At 41.3% G+C, this 18,322-nt stretch overlaps 1 protein-coding gene across 1 annotated transcript in view; it reads left to right on the top strand.

The window, feature by feature from the left end:
* The first annotated feature begins 5,006 nt into the window (after window positions 1-5,006).
* Window positions 5,007-18,322, top strand: part of SLC2A13 (solute carrier family 2 member 13) — a 376,814-nt gene continuing 363,498 nt past the window's right edge. Inside the window, exon 1 of the mRNA XM_044229028.1 lies at window positions 5,007-5,767. Within this exon, the coding sequence (XP_044084963.1) occupies window positions 5,212-5,767 (556 nt within the window). The 5' untranslated portion in view covers window positions 5,007-5,211. The remainder of the gene's footprint in view (window positions 5,768-18,322) is intronic.

Genomic DNA, 18,322 nt, shown 5'->3' with positions numbered 1-18,322 from the left:
AATAAATAAGTTGCTCAAGTCACATAGTCACATAATTAACAGAGTAAAGATAGGAACTTGGGTCTTTCTGCTACAGTATCTAGGTTTACTCCATCCCCCTTTCCCTGCCCTATCATTCATTTAATAGAACTATTTCCTCATTCTTATTATTAATGCCATGTTCTTCTTTCCTACTATCCTTTTTTGCTTGCCTTTTTCTCAGAGGAAGAAGTGTTCCCTCACCCCATGGCTAAATTAGCTTCTCCCCTGATGAACTTGCTCTTACCCTGTGTCTTCTTTGGGACTTTGCTCTATCAATCATTTAGGCTCTTGAATTGTGAATTTCTTCTTTTCACTTTAGCATATGAGTAAACTCAAGTCATGTCTGAACCCCCATCCTTACCCTTGATCCTGATAAGCCTTTAAGCTCTCCCCTCCTTTATTACATCTACTAAGAGACTTCTAGAAAACGCCGCTACATTTGCTATTTTTCTCTTAATTGAAATTACTCTCTTTAAAGTCTCTGAGTGTGTATGTGTTGGGGGTGGAGGTGCATGGCAGTGGCACCTGGGTGGCTCAGCCAATTAAACATCTGCCTTTGGCTCAGGTCATGATCTCAGGGTCCTGGGATGGAGCCCTGTTCAGTGGAGAGTCTGCTTCTCCCTCTCCCTCTGCCCTTTCCCCCAATCCTTCTCTCTCTCACTCGCACACACTCTCTCAAATGAATAAAATCTTTTTTTTTTTTTTTTTTAAGTCTCCAACTGGGAAGAGTTATTGCAACCTTTTCCACCCAAAAGAGGAGAAGATATTACATTGTGTTACAGGTTCTATTCCTGGTTGGGTCGTGGTTATTAGAGGACAAGATCAATGTGTGTTAAAATATCATCCGTGACTCATGCTTTCTTTTGTGTTTCCTATTCCCTGTCTCCCTGTAGTAAGCAGATCTAGACAGGGCATTCGTCTAGTGGGGCATGCTGATTGTCTTTTTTTCTTACCCTGCATTCTTTCCCTCCCTCATCCCATCTTTCCTACTCCTTAAAGCAAGTTGAAGAAAGGCAAGATTTTGGGGGGACTGCCTAAGCACCCATTGTTACATTTCATAAATATGCCAAGAGACCCACACTTTATCTTTGTGCTTATTAGCAATATAGTATGTTTATTCTGGTGCTGCTATTGTCTCTTACTTGTGCAGAAAGAAGGAATTGTCATAGGGCAGGATTCTGGCATTACAGAGTTTCTGAACTTAAGACCATCAAAACAATATTTTGATTCTCAGCAATCACCTTTCGCCCCTCCCAGCTTTACTGTGGCGTGATTGATAAATAAAAATTGCATATATTAAGGTGTTGATATGCATATACATTGTGAAATAATGACCACAGTGAAGCTAATTAGCATATAGTATATTCACCACCTAACAGGATTTTTTGTGTGTGTGAAAACACTTAAGATACACTCTATTAGCAAATTTAAAGTATACAGGATATAATTATTAACAATTAACTATAGTCATGGTGGTATACATTAATCTTCACCATTGACTTTTTCATAGGAATAGTTAATGATTTCATGTGAATTTTTATTTTCTTTGATGTATATGCAATATATTTGACTTGCTTAGCTTGTCTCTCATCCTTGAAATGCTTTACTTAGTTTTTATGCCATGTCATTGTACTAGCTACTTATAGTAACTCAAATCTGTTGGTTTTATGGTCCAGTATTTCTTTACTTGTCTTCTGGCAAAATTCTACCCAGATTTCACAACCTCAGCCATATGATTTACCTCCATTCATAGCTCAAGATGTGGACAATGGTAGGCCCTAACTGGTTAGCAAGCAATCTCTCAGCTACAGTAAGTGGGTCAAGGATAGACATATAATTGACAGATCTAACTGGATACGGTACAATAAGTTTTTGAGGATTTCAGAGAAAGAAACCCTTTTTTGACCCTTAGACATGATTGGATATAGAGTTTGGAGCTTGCTGTAGCCATGTGATCACCATGTGGAATTTGAAAGTGGAGTTTGAAAATGGAATTGGAAAGTGGAGAGATGGAGCAAAGTCTCTTCTTGGGGACATGCTGGAGTTTGAGTCCTACATCCAGCTTCTTTGAAAACAGCCTATTACAGACATTTCAGAGACAGGAACCAACAAAGTCTCTCTCTTCCTTATGATTTTGGTTTAAACCTGTTTGATTGGGGTTGTTTTCTCTTTTGCAATCTAAATAATGCAAAAACAAAACAACCTTTGCATTTTATTGTGTACCCATAAATGCATAATACATAGAAATTCATAGGGAAGTTTCTAGAAAGATACATATCAAAGTGGTAGGAGTGGTTATCTCTGAGGAAGGGGGGCTCTTATGGCAGGAGAGATGATTAGGAAGAGATTTATGTGTTTTTTTTAGACTGTTTTACAGCAAGGATCAATTACTCATAAAATTAAAAATAAAGATCCAATAAACACAAGGACAACACTGCTACCACCCCCACTACAGACAACAACAACAACTTCTACAGAGTTAGTAACCCTGATACTCAGGATCAGGTCTGATACTCAGGATCTAGATACCGATCCTGAGTCTGATACTCAGGATCTAGAGCAGTGTAACTAAAACCTCTTCTACCCCTCTTCCTTTTTTTTTCTTTTTTTTTTTTTAAGGATTTATTACTTTTTTGACAGAGAGAGAGAGAGAGAGAAAGCAAGCACAAGCCGGGGGAGGGGCAGAGAAAGAGGAGCAGCACACTCCCTACTGAGCAGGGAGCCCAAGAGGAAGCCTGAGTCCAGGACCCTGGGTTCATGACCTAAGCGGAAGGCAGTCGTTTAACCCACTGAGCCACCCAGTTGCCCCTTTTCCCCCTCTTCTATGGCAAATCCTTAGTGTTCCTGGAGGTTTGTAAAGCAAATGTACTTAAAACAGGGGCTTTTGAACTTTCCTTGCAAACTAATCATGATGTTTATAATTATTATTTACTCTGTAATGGCAACTACTTGTATTTCAAAATGTGTTTTTTCCATGCTCACTCTAGCCAATGAGTTCCAAAGTGGAACATTTATCTACTCTGCAAATAAGAAAACAAGGTACAAAGTAACCTAGAGCTTTGTTCCAAGTTGAACAGTAAAACAGCAATAGTGATAGGACTAACGTCTTGATTCTCCGCTGATGAGCTTTCCATTTCACCATGGTCTGCAGCTGGAGCAGGATTCAGGGAACTCCATTTAGGAATCCGCTCTGGTGTAAAATAAACTTGGCTCCTTCCAACGCGGAGGAGAACTCTGCTTAACTCTCTGATAACTTTTTTTTTTTTTCATGTCGTATTTCTTTTGAGATATAATCTGACCTTACATTTATAAATGTCCTGATGATACAGAACAATTTTAAGTGGTTTAGTGTTCAGTGACACCAAATATGAATTTCTACCTAAGAATACTCAGGAGCACTTACTACACCTGCTTGGAATAAAAAGCAGTTTGTTGTAGCTCAACAAGAGTAACTATTAACAGTATCAGCAGATTCTCACGTACGGAGTCCGTCTCTTTAAAAATGGTGAGCCGATTCACCACCAGGGGGCGCAGGTTTTCTACAGTAAACGCGGAAAAAGACGCGCTCTCACCTGAATCTTTCCTGAAGTCTGAATATTAAAGAGTTCCTTGCTCCGGAGCTAAGAGCTCCTTGTTTAATTGATCCTTGGGAATCAGGATAGAGCCTTTCTTTAAAGCCACACAATCAGTTTAAACAGTTAAACCCTCTCAGCTCATTCATTCATTTTTCCTGGTTGCTGGAAAAGAAAGCTATATTACGGAGATAATCATGACAATCCAAATGAAAGCAATTTTGGCAAATTCTAATAAAACTTTTTGTTGAAATAGGGATGACAAAATCTTTTTCTCTAAGAGGAAAAAACTGCATGAAAAATAGGCCTCAGGCTAAGAAACTTTTGCTCAAATAAAGGAAATAAGGGCCCTGGAATTGTAAGAAATAGAATCATATGTTGCTTTAACTCATGCCCTCAGCCTAAAGAAAGAAAGCAAATTAGAGAGAAACCTTTCTCTTTTGAAGTGGAACTGTATAAAATGATTTACAAATGACTTAAAGTGGAGGGGACTCAACAACAGGCAATTAATTTAACAGCTTAAAAAAAATCACTTACAAAAAAAAAAATCACTTACAAATAATGCCATCTTTGTTTTGTTTCAAGCAAATAAGGCACCTCTTTTATTTGGTGCGCCTGTTAGGGGAGGGAGGTGGAGGCTGCCTATTAAATCAGAGATCGGATTCTACGGGTTTAATTTCTGCCAGTGGGAAGTATCTGGTTATACACCAGTGGAATGCATTCATGTAAATTTTCTTTTACACATCAGGAATTCATGGAGAATTTTGGGATTCATCGGCAGGAGGGGTGCGTTACCTCTGTCCTTAAAGAATTAAGATGTACCATATCTTTACAATAAGCATAAATTGAGGAGAGACTGGCAATGAGGGGAGACTGCTTGTAGAGATGGGAGAACACAGCTGTGAATGCTCCAGAGCTGGCTCATTTACGTCACACTATTATAGGAGAAAGAAGGCTTGCTATGTACCATAGCAGGATATATCTTCCTAGGCCTTTTCCAGCTTTGGCCATCCCTCGGTTGCTAGAAGGCAGATCAGGCTGTTTTAAGGGTTTCTCTCCCTAGCTTCCCACACTGTGCAAGCATTGCAGCTCTTTTCTCTCGTCTGAAGCCTATTAACTTGGCATTCCCACACTGGCCAGCTCCCAGATGCAGCCCCTAGGCCTGGGTTATTTCCTAAGGACGCCAGTACCCTAAATTAAGGAGCCTGGGTCAGAGGTCACCCCAGACCGGGAGGGTGGGGTTTAGAGGTCTCGGGCTGCCCGAGCCTGGCTCCACCCAGGGAGGGGGCGGAGCGTCTGCGCGGCCCTGCCCCGCTGGCCCGGGGTGCACGTGACCCGCGGCCCCGCCTCCCGCCCGCTCCGCAGCGCCAGCTCGGCAGGCGCGGGGCGTGAGTCTCGAGTGAGACCCGCCAGGCTCCAACTCCGCAGCGCCGGAGCTCCGCGGGCAGCAACTTTCTCCCCGGAGCAGCCGCGGCGGCGGCTGCTGCCGTGGCAGCCGGAGCGGGAGGCGGGAGGAGGAAGGCGGCGGCGTAGGTCCTGCCCTTTTGGGCTGTCCAGCCCTCGGAGACCGCCGGCCCGCGGAGCCTCGCCCCCCCGGGAAGTCCCGGGCCCCTGCCCTATGTCCCGCAAGGCGAGCGAGAATGTGGAGTACACGCTGCGGAGCCTGAGCAGCCTCATGGGCGAGCGGCGCAGGAAGCAGCAGGAGCCGGACGCGGCGAGCGCGGCCGGGGAGCGCAGCCTCCTGGCGGCCGCCGAGTCGAGCGCCAGCCTGCAGAGCGCGGGCGCGGGCGGCGGCGGCGTCGGGGACCTGGAGCGCGCGGCGCGGCGGCAGTTCCAGCAGGACGAGACCCCCGCCTTCGTGTACGTGGTGGCCGTCTTCTCCGCGCTGGGCGGCTTCCTGTTCGGCTATGACACCGGCGTGGTGTCGGGGGCCATGCTGCTGCTCAAGCGGCAGCTCAGCCTGGACGCGCTGTGGCAGGAGCTGCTCGTGTCCAGCACCGTGGGGGCGGCCGCCGTCTCGGCGCTGGCCGGCGGGGCCCTCAACGGCGTCTTCGGCCGCCGCGCCGCCATCCTGCTGGCCAGTGCCCTCTTCACGGCCGGGTCCGCGGTGCTGGCCGCGGCCAACAACAAGGAGACGCTGCTCGCCGGCCGCCTGGTCGTGGGGCTCGGCATCGGTGAGTTGGTTCTCTGCGAAGGGCGCCCTTGACCCTGGTCCCTGCATTCCTTTTGCCCCGCCGGGGTCCCCGTCGGGGCTTAGTGGCCCCCAGAACACTCCACATGTCTGGTTCCGAGAGCCCATCTGTTTGTTACTCTGGGCTCTACGTGTCCGGCGGAGTGTGTGTGGGGTGGTGGTGTTCGTTGTGGCCTCTCAGAAGCCCACGTGGAATCTTCGATCTCCCATGGAAAGTGAGTTCGCGCGATTGTTACATCTCCTAGCACTTCTGTGAACCCCAGTCATCACCTTGATCCAGCCCTACCTGATGTCCCTCTAGAGCTTCTGAGGGGAGGGTCTCTTTACTGTATTGTCTCACTTTTTCTACTGCTAGCCCCTTTTCTTTTCTAGGATTCCAAACTCCGAGTCCCATCAGTCTTAAATTCCCAGTAAGATAATTTTTAAAGTTAAGTGATTCTGGACTCTATTCTTTGCTACCCATATACTCGTTCCTTCTCTAGTGATTTCTTTGGAGTATTATTATTATTTTTTTTTTTCCTTTTGCCATCACTGTTTTGTTGCCTCTTGCTTTCATTTATTTTCCCAAATGAATTCCTTCTCTGTGTTTTTCTAACTTTTTTCTTTAAATCCATATCCACCCATTCTTTTTTGCTTTGCCTCTCTTTCCATTGGGAACCAAATTATCTATTAAAGGTCATGTTCACTTATTAAATTCATTTAGGAGCCACTCCCCCTGTGGATAAATGCCCAGCAAGATAGATGTTTGCAATTACTTCAAAAATGAAAGGATTAAGGTTCCCTTGGCATTGGTTTTTCACCCTGGTTGCTGAGCAGGGGAGGTACAATTGGCAAGTTCTTGGCAGACAGAAGCTATTTGGAATGTGCTCGGTATTATTAGAAAGCACTTTTGAGGGAAAGTAGGGGGTTGAGACATAAATCTCCTAGTAATTTTTCTAAGACATGCTGCTGATGCTTTTCAAGTGTTTCTCATTTTATAAGTCAGTTTGTTTCCTTTAGAGTGCTGTTGAAGTTGTTTTTTTCCCCCCTATGGCTGGCGCTTGATGAAAACTCTTTAAACCTGGGACTCCTAATGATTTGTCCATTCACCGCTTGACATACTATGTTTTTCACCCCCTTCCTTATAGTCTTTAAGGGCAAGTGAGCCCCATTTATACAATTCCCTGTTTAGGAACCATGAGACCAAACTCTAGCTCACTGCACTTTATATCCCAAATCTGTCATTACTGACTTTTGTTTATTGTACTGTTAATTAGTGAAGCAGGGCCAGTCTCTCAGTAAAATATTAAGTTGGCACATTAAAGTCCAAAATGACCAAAAAGTACAGCTGAAATGAAACCGCTTTGTAGAGGAACTACTTGTGCCTTCAGGACTCTTCGATAAATAACTTGCGGTTAAAGTCAAATGATCAGGTTTCTTTTCTCCCTATTTTCTGCTTGGGACGCATGAACCATGTTTATTGTTCCTTCTGACCTAGAAATAACAATTTTAGGTGGCAAGATTTGTTCAGTAAGAGAGAATCTTGTGATTTTGAAACTGGATAATGTTTTGCAGAGATCTTTGAATGAAGCTTCCTAGAGTTTAGGTGTGACAAGTATTGGGTATTTGGATACTCTGTTTACTCTTTATCTGCAGGGAAAATTGAGCCCCTGTTGTGGGTAGCAGAATGGTGAGGAGGATTTAACTCCAGTAAGAGTAGCAGGGTAGGAATAATTCAGATAGAACTTGCGAGGCTCCCTGAGAAGATCTGTCAGGGAGAGAGGGCTGATGCATTCAAAAAGGGTGCAGTTATCCTAAGAGAAAGAAGCCGGAAGCTCTTCCTTGGAGAAGTGGTATGTTGACACATGAATAGTGTTTTAACAGAGATGCATAAAGGACCTTCTAAGCTTGGGGTCCAAGGTGGTTGCAACAAAGAGTATGAAGAGGAGGTAAGATTGGAAAGGTTGATGTGCTGGAACTGTAGACACGTGTGTATCTCACGTCCTTGTTCTTTGGCACCTGGGTGGCTTGCCTGACTCTGCATCCCAGTTGAGACATGGTCCTGATGAGACCCATCTGTCAGAAAGACACTCTTAGAATAGAAGCCCTGATACAAAGTAACATAGGCCTTCTTTACTTATAAAATGAGGAATGCTAAAGTCATGAATAAGCTTTGAAATAGACCACATTTTGAATTAGGATTATACAAAGCATGTAATTGTACATGTAAAATCCTTAAAACTCACGAGGATTACTCACCTCCCAAAGGAGAAGTCACAATTATTTTTAGTTACAAGAAAATGTGTCCTTAACATGAGCTTTTTTTGGGGGGGGGGTGTGCTAGGGAGACACTAAATCAGTTTTGTTTGCTTAAGTACACTAAATCTGGTTGAATTTCATGCTTTTTTTTTTTGAGTAATTAAATTTTATGGGAAGTGGGAAGTTTGGTGTTTTTTGTTTTGTTTTTGTTTTTGTTTGGTCCTTTTGATACTTAGTAATGTTGATGAATAACAAAATGTGGCTTTTGCAGTTTTTTTCAGACAAATTTGCTGTTATAATCTCTTCCACAGATTTACCCGTAGTAAGTATAAGCCCATAGGGACAGGGCTTTTGTTCATTTTGTTCACTGATGTGTATTCCTAGCCTATAGGAGGCACTTACTGTTTGGAATAGTGAGCAGAAACATTAAAAAAAAAATCCATTTCTGTTAGGGTACCATTTTAACATAGGGCTGCTCTTTAAAGAAGTGTTACTATCAAAATATTTGAAAGGCCATCTAAGGGTTTTAGTTTCTCATACTTTAATGCTATCATTCATCTATTCAACAAATGCTAATTAAGCTTACATTTTTGATTCTGTCAGATTTGGAGTAGGCAGTAACTAGATAAAAATTCCACCCTGGAGGTGTTCATTCTCTAATAGAATGGGAAGACCATCAACAAACAATTAAAATACAATAGAAGTTTCTCTAAGAGCCAGAAGAATAGGCTGTTGATTCTTTTGGGGGTGGGGAATAAATAGAACACATAGGAGGTTTTACAAACATGTATTTAAAATGGGGTTTAAAGGGTAGGTAGGAGTTGAGATGTAGAGGTAGCTGGGAAAAGGAACGAATATTTAGTGCTTTAGTTTCTACTAGGCATCCTGCATTACTTTACCTATGTTATTTCATTTATTCTAACTCTGAAGTAGATGAGAAACAGGTCCACTTTTGCTGGATGTAGTAGAAACAGTTTATATCAGTTAAATGACAAGGTCACTGGTACAAAGGATTAAAAAACCACTCAGTCTTTTGCTTGTATTACTCTACTGGGCATTTACAGTAGCATTAACAGCAAGTGTTAAGGCATAAAAAAACAGTTGTAGAAGCACAAAGTGAATGAAGGGTGGTGATGGGCCCTCATGAAACTAGAATGATGTTTCGGGGGTGGGGGCGGTTTATGCTGAATAGGGATTCTTTGACAGTGTCTATATAGGGACAGTCATGGGAGGTTTTAAGCTATAAATGATGTGATCAGATTAAACATCCTTTGTATCTGGTCTTTTTTCTCCCCACCCTTTTGTTTTTAAACTCTAATTTCTTCCGCAAACCTTCTTACCTCTTTGAATTTGTAGTATTAGAAATTTTTTGCTGAGATGGTTACTGCAGGGTGGGTCAAGCATAGCAAGTGGCCATGAGTTACTGGAGTAGGAAGAGTGCGGGGGTGGGGAGGCTTCAACAGAAACCTTTGAAAAAGGTTAAAGATAACTAAACAGTAGAGTATAGTTGTTCGTCTGTATTAAATGAGTTGTATGGTGAAAGAAACCTCAGAAATTGGGTATCAGTGTTTGATTTTGTTTTCTTTTTACAACAAAATCAGCTGACCAAGTGCCTGGTTGAATAGGGCATTTCTTTAGACTTTTGTTTTCACCAGAGGTACCCTTGGTTCCTCTGGTTTATTTTGTTCTTGTCGTGAGTTGAGTTCTGGGACCAGACTGTCTCATTTAGTCCTTTCTCCACGGTGTTGGCATTTACTCTACTGCTCCTTATAAGCAGTAACTTAGTGCCTGTGTAGCAAATACCAAGAAGTGTCTAAATTCAGATATTCACCAATATTTAAAACCTTTACTGAGAAGTGACATTAATTATACAGTATTGGGTTTGTTGAATTAATCTTAGATCCACATCAGTTTTTCCCGTCCCAATACTCCCTCTACTGGTACACAGTTTGTGGCTGCGTATTGTTCCTTATAATCAGTCTGTTATAAGAGTAATATTTCTAAAAATAAAACTTTTTTTTTTTTTTCAGATAGCACTTTGAAATCTTTTTCTTTTTTCTTTTTTTTTTTTTTAAAGATTTTATTTATTTATTTGAGAGAGAGAGACAGTGAGAGAGAGCATGAGCGAGGAGAAGGTCAGAGAGCGAAGCAGACTCCCCATGGAGCTGGGAGCCCGATGTGGGACTCGATCCCGGGACTCCAGGATCACGCCCTGAGCCGAAGGCAGTCGTCCAACCAACTGCGCCACCCAGGCGTCCCGAAATCTTTTTCTTTGATGCAAAGCAAATGTAAAGTCTTGTTTGATCAAAAACTCACAGGCGGGGGGGCACCTGGGTGGCTAAGTGGGTTAAGCTTCTGCCTTCAACTCACATCATGATCTCAGGGTCCTGGGATTGAGCCCCACATCAGGCTCTCTGCTCAGCAGGGAGCCTGCTTCTCTCTCTCTCTCTCTCTGCCTGCCTCTCTGCCTACTTGTGACTTCTCTCTCTGTCAAATAAATAAATAAAATCTTAAAAAAAAAACAACAAAACTCAGTACTGAGATTAAAGTCAATAAAGAATTTAGGTAAACAGAATTAGTTAGAATCAACCAGCTTTTTAAAACATCAGCTGATGTAATTTTATTTTTGTTGTTTGCCATCAAGTTTATTTTTCCTACTCCCTGCCACCCTCCACCTCCTGCCTTTTCTTTCAGTTTCATCCTTTAAAGCAGGATTTCTTTTTTGGATTTACCAGCATGAAACTGACATGTAAAGTAAAGCTTTGTTTTACTTCCTCTGTTTGTTTCAGACACATTGTATGTGCCCCGCCCACTCTACTTTTCTGTCTGGTGGCAGAGTTACAGGGAGGATTATGACCTAATTATGTTTGCCTAGTAGTGTGGCAACACCCTCTTCTAGTGAGTTGTCAGTAGGATGACAGAGAAGCCTGTTAACATGTGTTCTATGAAGTTGTTCATGTGACTTCAGTATAAGACACTGCTTTTTCATCCATCCATATTTCTGTCTGTATTTAAGCTCAAAGTCAGAACACAGTCTAAGTTGACTGCCTTGACGTTGATGCCTTTGACTTTAACACATCTGATGATATAGAAACCGCTGGTAGATCTCAAAGAGCAAGCAGTCTTTGCTTTCTTACTGAAAAGCCCAGGAGGCTATTTTCCTTTTCTTTTTCTGATCATACTTGGTTCCTTTATCCATCCTTCCTGTCTACAACTCTTTTCATTCCTCTTAACTTTCTTTTCCTTTTGACCTTCAGAGTAAGTTGTAGCAACACTTCTGTGGAGAAAACTTCTGTTGTTGTGGAAAATCTGTACTCTCCAGAAACCCCAAAATGGTTTTTTTCCACAATTAAAATTTAATTTCCCTGGATGTAGGAAAAAAAGAGTTAAGTTTTATAGATACTTCTAAACTTTAGCTGGGAGTACTGCATGTTTTATACTTGGGCCTTAGCACCACTGTTTGGAGCGGTGTGGTTTGCAGCATGTGTCAGAAGCCACATGGCAGGAATTTTATTTCACAGCACTACAGCAGTGGGGGGGGGGGCAGGAGGGCGCGCACCATCGTGTGCCGGCACCAGTGTTCTTCTGTCCCTGATTTCATCATATCTGGCCTGCACTGGGTGGGGAGGGGAGTATCAGCAGCCACTCTGCAGGGCCCGATGTGAATGGGCGATCGATTAATACCTAACTCTTGTTCCATGTTTATTCTGTGGCAGGCACTCTGCTCAACGCTTTGCATATGTTCGCGTAATCCTTATAATAGTCCGGTGGGACCATATTTTTTTTTTTTTCACGATGAAGATGTTTTAGGCAGAAAGAGAGGAAGTAGTTGTCCCATGGTCATAAAGCTCCTGAGTGGTGGGGCCTCAGTTGGCTCCCAAGAGGTCTGGATTTGGAGTCCGTCCATGCTCAACTGCTCTGTGGTACTGTCCCTTCTCTCTGAAACTAGCATAATTATTTTATATTATAATAATATAATATTATTATATAACTAGAATAATTATTTTCCATGATATTAGATGGATGTTAACTTTTAAAATATAAACTCTTAAAATGAGTTCTTCAAGAGTACAGCCACAGCGTATCAAGGAGTGGCAAGGAGAAAAGCAGAGCTGCTTAGGACATTTCTTTCCCATGCCAAGAACGTGTGACCAGGGATGCCTGTAATCAGGCCTGTTGTGTTGTACAATCCAGCAGCTCCATAATCCCCGTAAAGGGGCTGCGTTCACATGGAATGCAGTGAAAATGGGGCCCCGGGACTTGGTCTGCACAGGGATACTGCCTGTGGTACAGCAACTAAGATTTTAAAAATTCCTTTTCTGCTTTTCTCTTTAAGCTTACGATCTCTTTTTGGAATGGGCTTTTCCATAACATTCTCTCTACCCTCTTCACATAGCCATTTTCTGAGTGATGACTTGAGTGCTAGAGAGACTAAGATAAAAATAGTCCCTTTTAAAAGACCTAAGTCTGCTGGGAAAGAAAAACATGAGAACACAGTGATGTGTTGTTAATCCTATGATAGAAGTATCTGTAGGATGTTGGGGTGCCTCGGTGTCTCAGTGGGTTTGTGTCTGTCTTCAGCTCAGGTCATGATTCCAGGGACATGGGATCAAGCCCTGAATTAGGCTCCCTGCTCCATGGAGAGCTTGCTTCTCCCTCTCTCTCTCTGCTGCTCCCTCTGCTTGTGCATGTGTGCTCTCTCTCTCCCTGTCAAATAAATTAAAAAAAAAAAAAAAAAAAAAGGTATCTTAGGATGTTTACCCTTCCTTCCAGGTCCAGCTTTATCATGAAAACTTTCTTGGTTGGCCTTTGCTAAACATTAATACTTTCTTTGAGCCATTTTTATGGCGTTTAACTGCATCATTCTTTGTCCTATGGTTTTTGGCCATGGCTCTTCTCTACTGATAGACCAGAAACTCCTGGTATTAACTAATATGGTGTTAATAGTATTTAAGTCCTCTCACCGCACTTAGTACCATAATTTTTATATATTAAGCTCTTAAATGTGTATACTAAAGAATGTAGATAAAGAATATATGTAGGAGCACCTGGGTGGCTCAGTCAGTTAAGCTTCCAACTCTGTTTGGAAGAGTCATCATCTCATGGGTTGTGGATCAAGCACCCCGTGGGGCTCTGCTAATAGCAGGGAGTCTACCTGCGGATTCTCTCCCTCCGCCACTCTCCCACTGACTCCCTCCTGCTCTCTCAAATAAATAATGTTAAAAGAAATATGTGGACCAAATATGTAAAACTAAAGAACACATAAATATAATTCTCAACAGGATGTTGCTGTAGTTGAACACTTAGAAACCTCAGATCCACATTTGATTGCTGCACTATTAATTCAGAAAGCGGAGTAGCCTGGTGAAGCCTAAGGCATCTGGTCCGCACTGCCTGGGCTCAGACCCTGGCTGGCCACTTAACGACCCGGGGGGTCATGGTATCATGGTAAGTCTTGTGCTTCAGTATCCTCATTGGAAGAATGGGGATGATACTTGCCTCTTAGGGTAGTTTTGAGGATTAAATGAGTTTATCTTCTAAGTTGCTTTCACAGTACCTGGCAAAGGAAAGCATTACTGTTTGTTAAATAGTCACACGTGACCTGTGTAACCCTTGGCACATTACCACTGTGTGCCTCAGTTTCCACATCTCTAGAGTGAGTGTTATGATAGCATTTAGAAAACAGGGTTGTTATAGAAAGTACATGAGCTCATGCATGTACAAGTACCTGGGTATCAGGAAAACAGTAGCTGGGTTATCAGGTGTAGCCATCTCTGTCATCACCCTACCAACATTTTGCAGTTAGGGGAAATAAAATTATTATTAGATTTTAATGTTTATCATAACTATTAACAGATGAGTAAAAATTCCGTAGCATGCATTGAACAAATTTGAAAGAATGAGTAATTTGAAAGCAGAACAGTACTGTCTTTCAAGTGTTTATCTGAAATTATGTACAGTCTAGCAAGACTGGAGAAGTTTTGAACTGGGTCTTGGAGGAGGTTATAAACATAGGTCATCTGAGAGGATAGTTTTCTGGTGGGGGAAGGAAGAAGGGGGTAAATACAAAGCATTGAGGAGAGCAAGCAGTTTTCCCTCCTGAGGTGTAGGACTTGGATAAGAAAGTAGTCCAACTGGGAACCTATTTGTTAGGGTATAATATTGGCTAGTGGTAAGAGACCAGCTGGAGCTGTGCTATTAGATATGTCTATAATGTAATATTTTATGTTCCTGTTTGTAGACAAAATAGTTCAGTTCCCAATGGAAAAGATATATCTGCTTCTTAAGAGACAAAGAATGAATAGTTTTAATAAAAACTTGAAAGTAATAGCCTTGGAGTAAAAAGAATTTTAGTAATGGAGGCTTTCATATAAAACTCCATTATTATATTTTGGGGCTTAGTTTATGACTCTATGTCATGCGCTTATTCCCTACAACAGAGAAAATTGGAAACCAAAATTGCATGCATCATATTCGAGGACTAAACACTGACCATTTAGTTTTCATTTAGCAACAGCTTGTAGTTCTGAAAGAAAAGTATGATGACTGAAAACGAGTTGCAGGCACACCTGACAGCAGACTTCACAGATTCTGGAAATGCAGGCATCATTATAAATTAACACCATCTGAAGAAGTTACTGCCAAGCACCTAATCCTAATATTTACTATAAAATCATAAAGAAAATGGCTTCTGATCCTTCTCCTTCCACTGTTTTTGGACTAGTGAACTCACTGTAACCCCACCGCCTGTGATTTTGTAGGTAAGTGGCACGTGTGTCTCAGAGGTCATGCAGGGCTCACAGGCCGTCTTGCCCGCCCAGCAGTGAAGTTGGTGCAGCAGGTGAAATTTCTGATGCAGAAAACACAGAACCCAAAACTGTTCCTGTCCTTTCCTGTGCCTGTTGAACGAAAGCTTTTTGGGAATTCTTACAGAATCTTTCATTTTATTCACTCCTATGTGAGGAAAATATGTAGAATTTTAGAAGTTTACTATTATTTCTTGTACTTGACTCTTTTAAATGATTCCAGTGTTAAAATTCATCCAAAAACCTAGGATTCTAACAGTGTGTCATTTTTTCTTGAATAATCTCTTTCTGAAAATCCCTAATCTTCATTTCCTAGGGTGTAATGCTTACTTAAAGGCAGCTTATTAGAAGTATTTTAAAAAGTCAAAGGACGGTAGAGAGATCCTGAAGCAAAGCTCTTCCTTTATGCCTGTGTGTGCTTGTGTTTTATGTGTATTCACTCATTAACCAAGAAGGTTCATATTTTCCATACTTAAAGTGAATTTAAGGAAGTGTGGAGAAGTTTGATACATTATCGGTATTCATGACAGTGCTGAAATTCAAATCTGGGTTTCTGATCAAGGACCTGTGTGTGCCCTACCTCTCCATTAGATGAAAAATCCAGTTCTTGATTGTGGAAGTTTGAATAGTCATAGTGATATTTCCTAGGTAAGTAGATGGATTTAATGTATTTCATGTAATTTAATTACATGTATGTAATTAAAATCCTTGTAAGATGCTTTGTAGGATTCTAAAACTGATTGTCAAAGGAATGGTGATGAGGTTGGGGGAGCGGTAATGAAAGACTAGGTAGAAATTACTCCAAATATATAATACTTTACTATATGGCAATAATATGTTATTAAAGTCAGAAAAGAGATGAGTAGCATAGAATGACAATTTCAGCAATAGGTCCAGCTATTTGGATTTAGTATTCAACAAATCAGATAAGACAACAGGTAAAAGAATTATTAAATAATTGATAAAAGGAAATAATATGAATAAAAATGTAAATGAAATTTAGTCTCAATATTGTAAGGTATTATGATATTCAAGTTTAAAAAATAGGAATGGAGTGATTTTATCAGTGATATGGTTCAATATAATTTTTAAAACCTCTAGAGGTTTTTTTTGAGGTTTTTTTTTTTTTTTTTAAGATTCTGTTTGTTTATTTGTCAGAGAGAAAGGTAGCATAAGCAGGGAGATGGCAGACAGAGAGAGAAGCAGGCTTCTTGCTGAGCAAGGAGCCTGATACGGGACTGGATCCTCAGATCCTGGGATCATGACCCCAGGCCAAGGCAGATGCTTAACCGACTGAGCCGCTCAGGCATCCCTAAAACCTCTAGGGGTTTTAAAAGCAAGATGACAGATCGAAAAAATATTGTGGTACGTTTGTTTAACAGAAAAAATATGCTCATACCATATTAAATAGACTGTTTAACAGCAAAGTAAATGCAATTAGTGAATAAACTCTTAGAAAAGTGTTAAACCTTGTTAATAATTTGAAGTTATAATTAAGGTTACATCATACTTACTAAATTAGCAAATTAGAAACAACTTGGCTAGTTGTACCCTAGGAAGAGCTTTTCTGGTTGGAAAATGGAATAATTTTTTAAAATTTTTAAAATTTTTATTAAAGATTTTATTTGTCAGTTAGAGACCGCTTGCATGTGGGAGAGCACAAGCAGGGGGGCGGGGCAGAGAGAGAGGGGGAAACAGGCTTCCTGATCCCAGGAGCCTGGGATCATGACTGAGCTGAAGACAGACACTTATCCAACTGAGCCACCCAGGTGCTCCTGCAATAATTTTTTGTAGAGAATAGTCTACATAGTATCCTGACATGTTTAACATGTTTCATTCATTTGCTCTTTTGTTCACTAATTCAACAAACCTATTTTGAATTACTGATATATATTAGTACCAAATTAAACACTGCAGTACAGAAGTCAATAATGCAAGGTCTGTGTTTTTGAAGTTCATTTGTAAACTGCTGATACTTTTTGATCTGGAAATTTCACTTGAGGGATTATAGTATAAGGAAATAAACTCTGTTTGCATGAGGATATTTATAGATGTACAATATGTAATTTAAAACAACTGCGGGGGTGGGTGGCCCTGGGTGGCTCAGAGGGTTAAAGCCTCTGCCTTCGGCTCAGGTCATAATCCCAGGGTCCTGGGATTGAGCCCCACATCGGGCTCTCTCCTTGGTGGGGAGCCTGCTTCCTCCTCTCTCTCTCTACCTACTTGTGATCTCTCTCTGTCGAAAAAATAAATAAAATATTAAAAAAAAAACAAAAAACAAAAAACAACCAACAACTGGGGGAGGGCCACCCGGGTGACTCATTTGGTTGAGCGGCCGTTCTTGATTTCAGCTCAAGTCATGATGGTGGAGTCCTGGGATCAAACCCTGCTTGGGACCCTGCTTGTGGAGTCTGCTTGAGGATTCTCTCTCTCCCTCAGACTCCCTCCCTCCACCACCCCACTTGCCCATGCCCTCTTAAAAAAAGAGAGAGAGACAAACCATAAGAGACTCTTAATCTCAGGAAACAAACTGAGGGTTGCTTGGGGGTGGGATGGGAGTGATGGTTATGGACACTAGGGAGGGTGTGTGCTATGGTGAGTGCTGTGAACTGTGGAAGACTGATGATTCACAGACCTGCACCCCGAAACAAATAATACATTATAAGATAATAATAATAAAAAATGGAGAAAACCTCGGAGTGCCTAGTGAATAGGAAATAATTATGTTGTAGAACATTACGTTGCCATTAATATGAAACCATGAAACCATGTGCATCTGGGATACATACAAATCCACAAAGAAACAACCTAAAGAATAGAATCTGATTAACAACTACATAAAAAATCATGAATGGACTTGGAGTTTGTATATTGTACAACTACATTGTATATGTAGTTAACATGTGACAAAATGTTTTTTAAATTTTGTTACAATTGCCTTTATATATTTATTATTATAGCTTTACCTGGAATTCGGATTTTTGTTTCAAAATACACAGACCCATATATAACAAAAGACCCTGGTGACAATTTTTTTTTTTTTCAAATGAGATTTTACCTCTATATTCTATGGAATGAAGTTTTTAAGAAACGACCAAAACGTTATAAAGAATCTAATCATCTTAAAGTTGCTTAAATGTATTTTCCCCCTAACTTTTACCTCCTTTTATGAATTAATGAGACTCCATGATATGGGATGTACATTTCTAGGATCTTATCCTTTTATGTACCCCAGGAAAGGATGTTGCTTATTTTATCACTGAGAAAAACAGAAACAGAACGAGAACATCCCCGAACTCCCCGTCTCCCCTGCATCCTCTGATGTTTCTGCCTGCTCCCAGCCAAACGCTCTACTTTCTTTCCGTTCCTCCGCATGTCCTGTCCGTGCTTCTGTCAGTGCACCCGGCACTCAGGTCTGAGAGCTCCTCTCTCTCTCCCGTTCAACTGTCATTCCAGCTATTTCCCTCTTTTATTGTGTACATTTTCCCTTTCTA

The sequence above is a fragment of the Neovison vison genome, chromosome 12, assembly GCF_020171115.1.
Source record: "Neovison vison isolate M4711 chromosome 12, ASM_NN_V1, whole genome shotgun sequence".
Classification (NCBI taxonomy): domain Eukaryota; kingdom Metazoa; phylum Chordata; class Mammalia; order Carnivora; family Mustelidae; genus Neogale; species Neogale vison.
The sequence above is the reverse complement of the archived record's forward strand: the minus strand, read 5'-3'. Positions and strand labels throughout refer to the sequence as shown.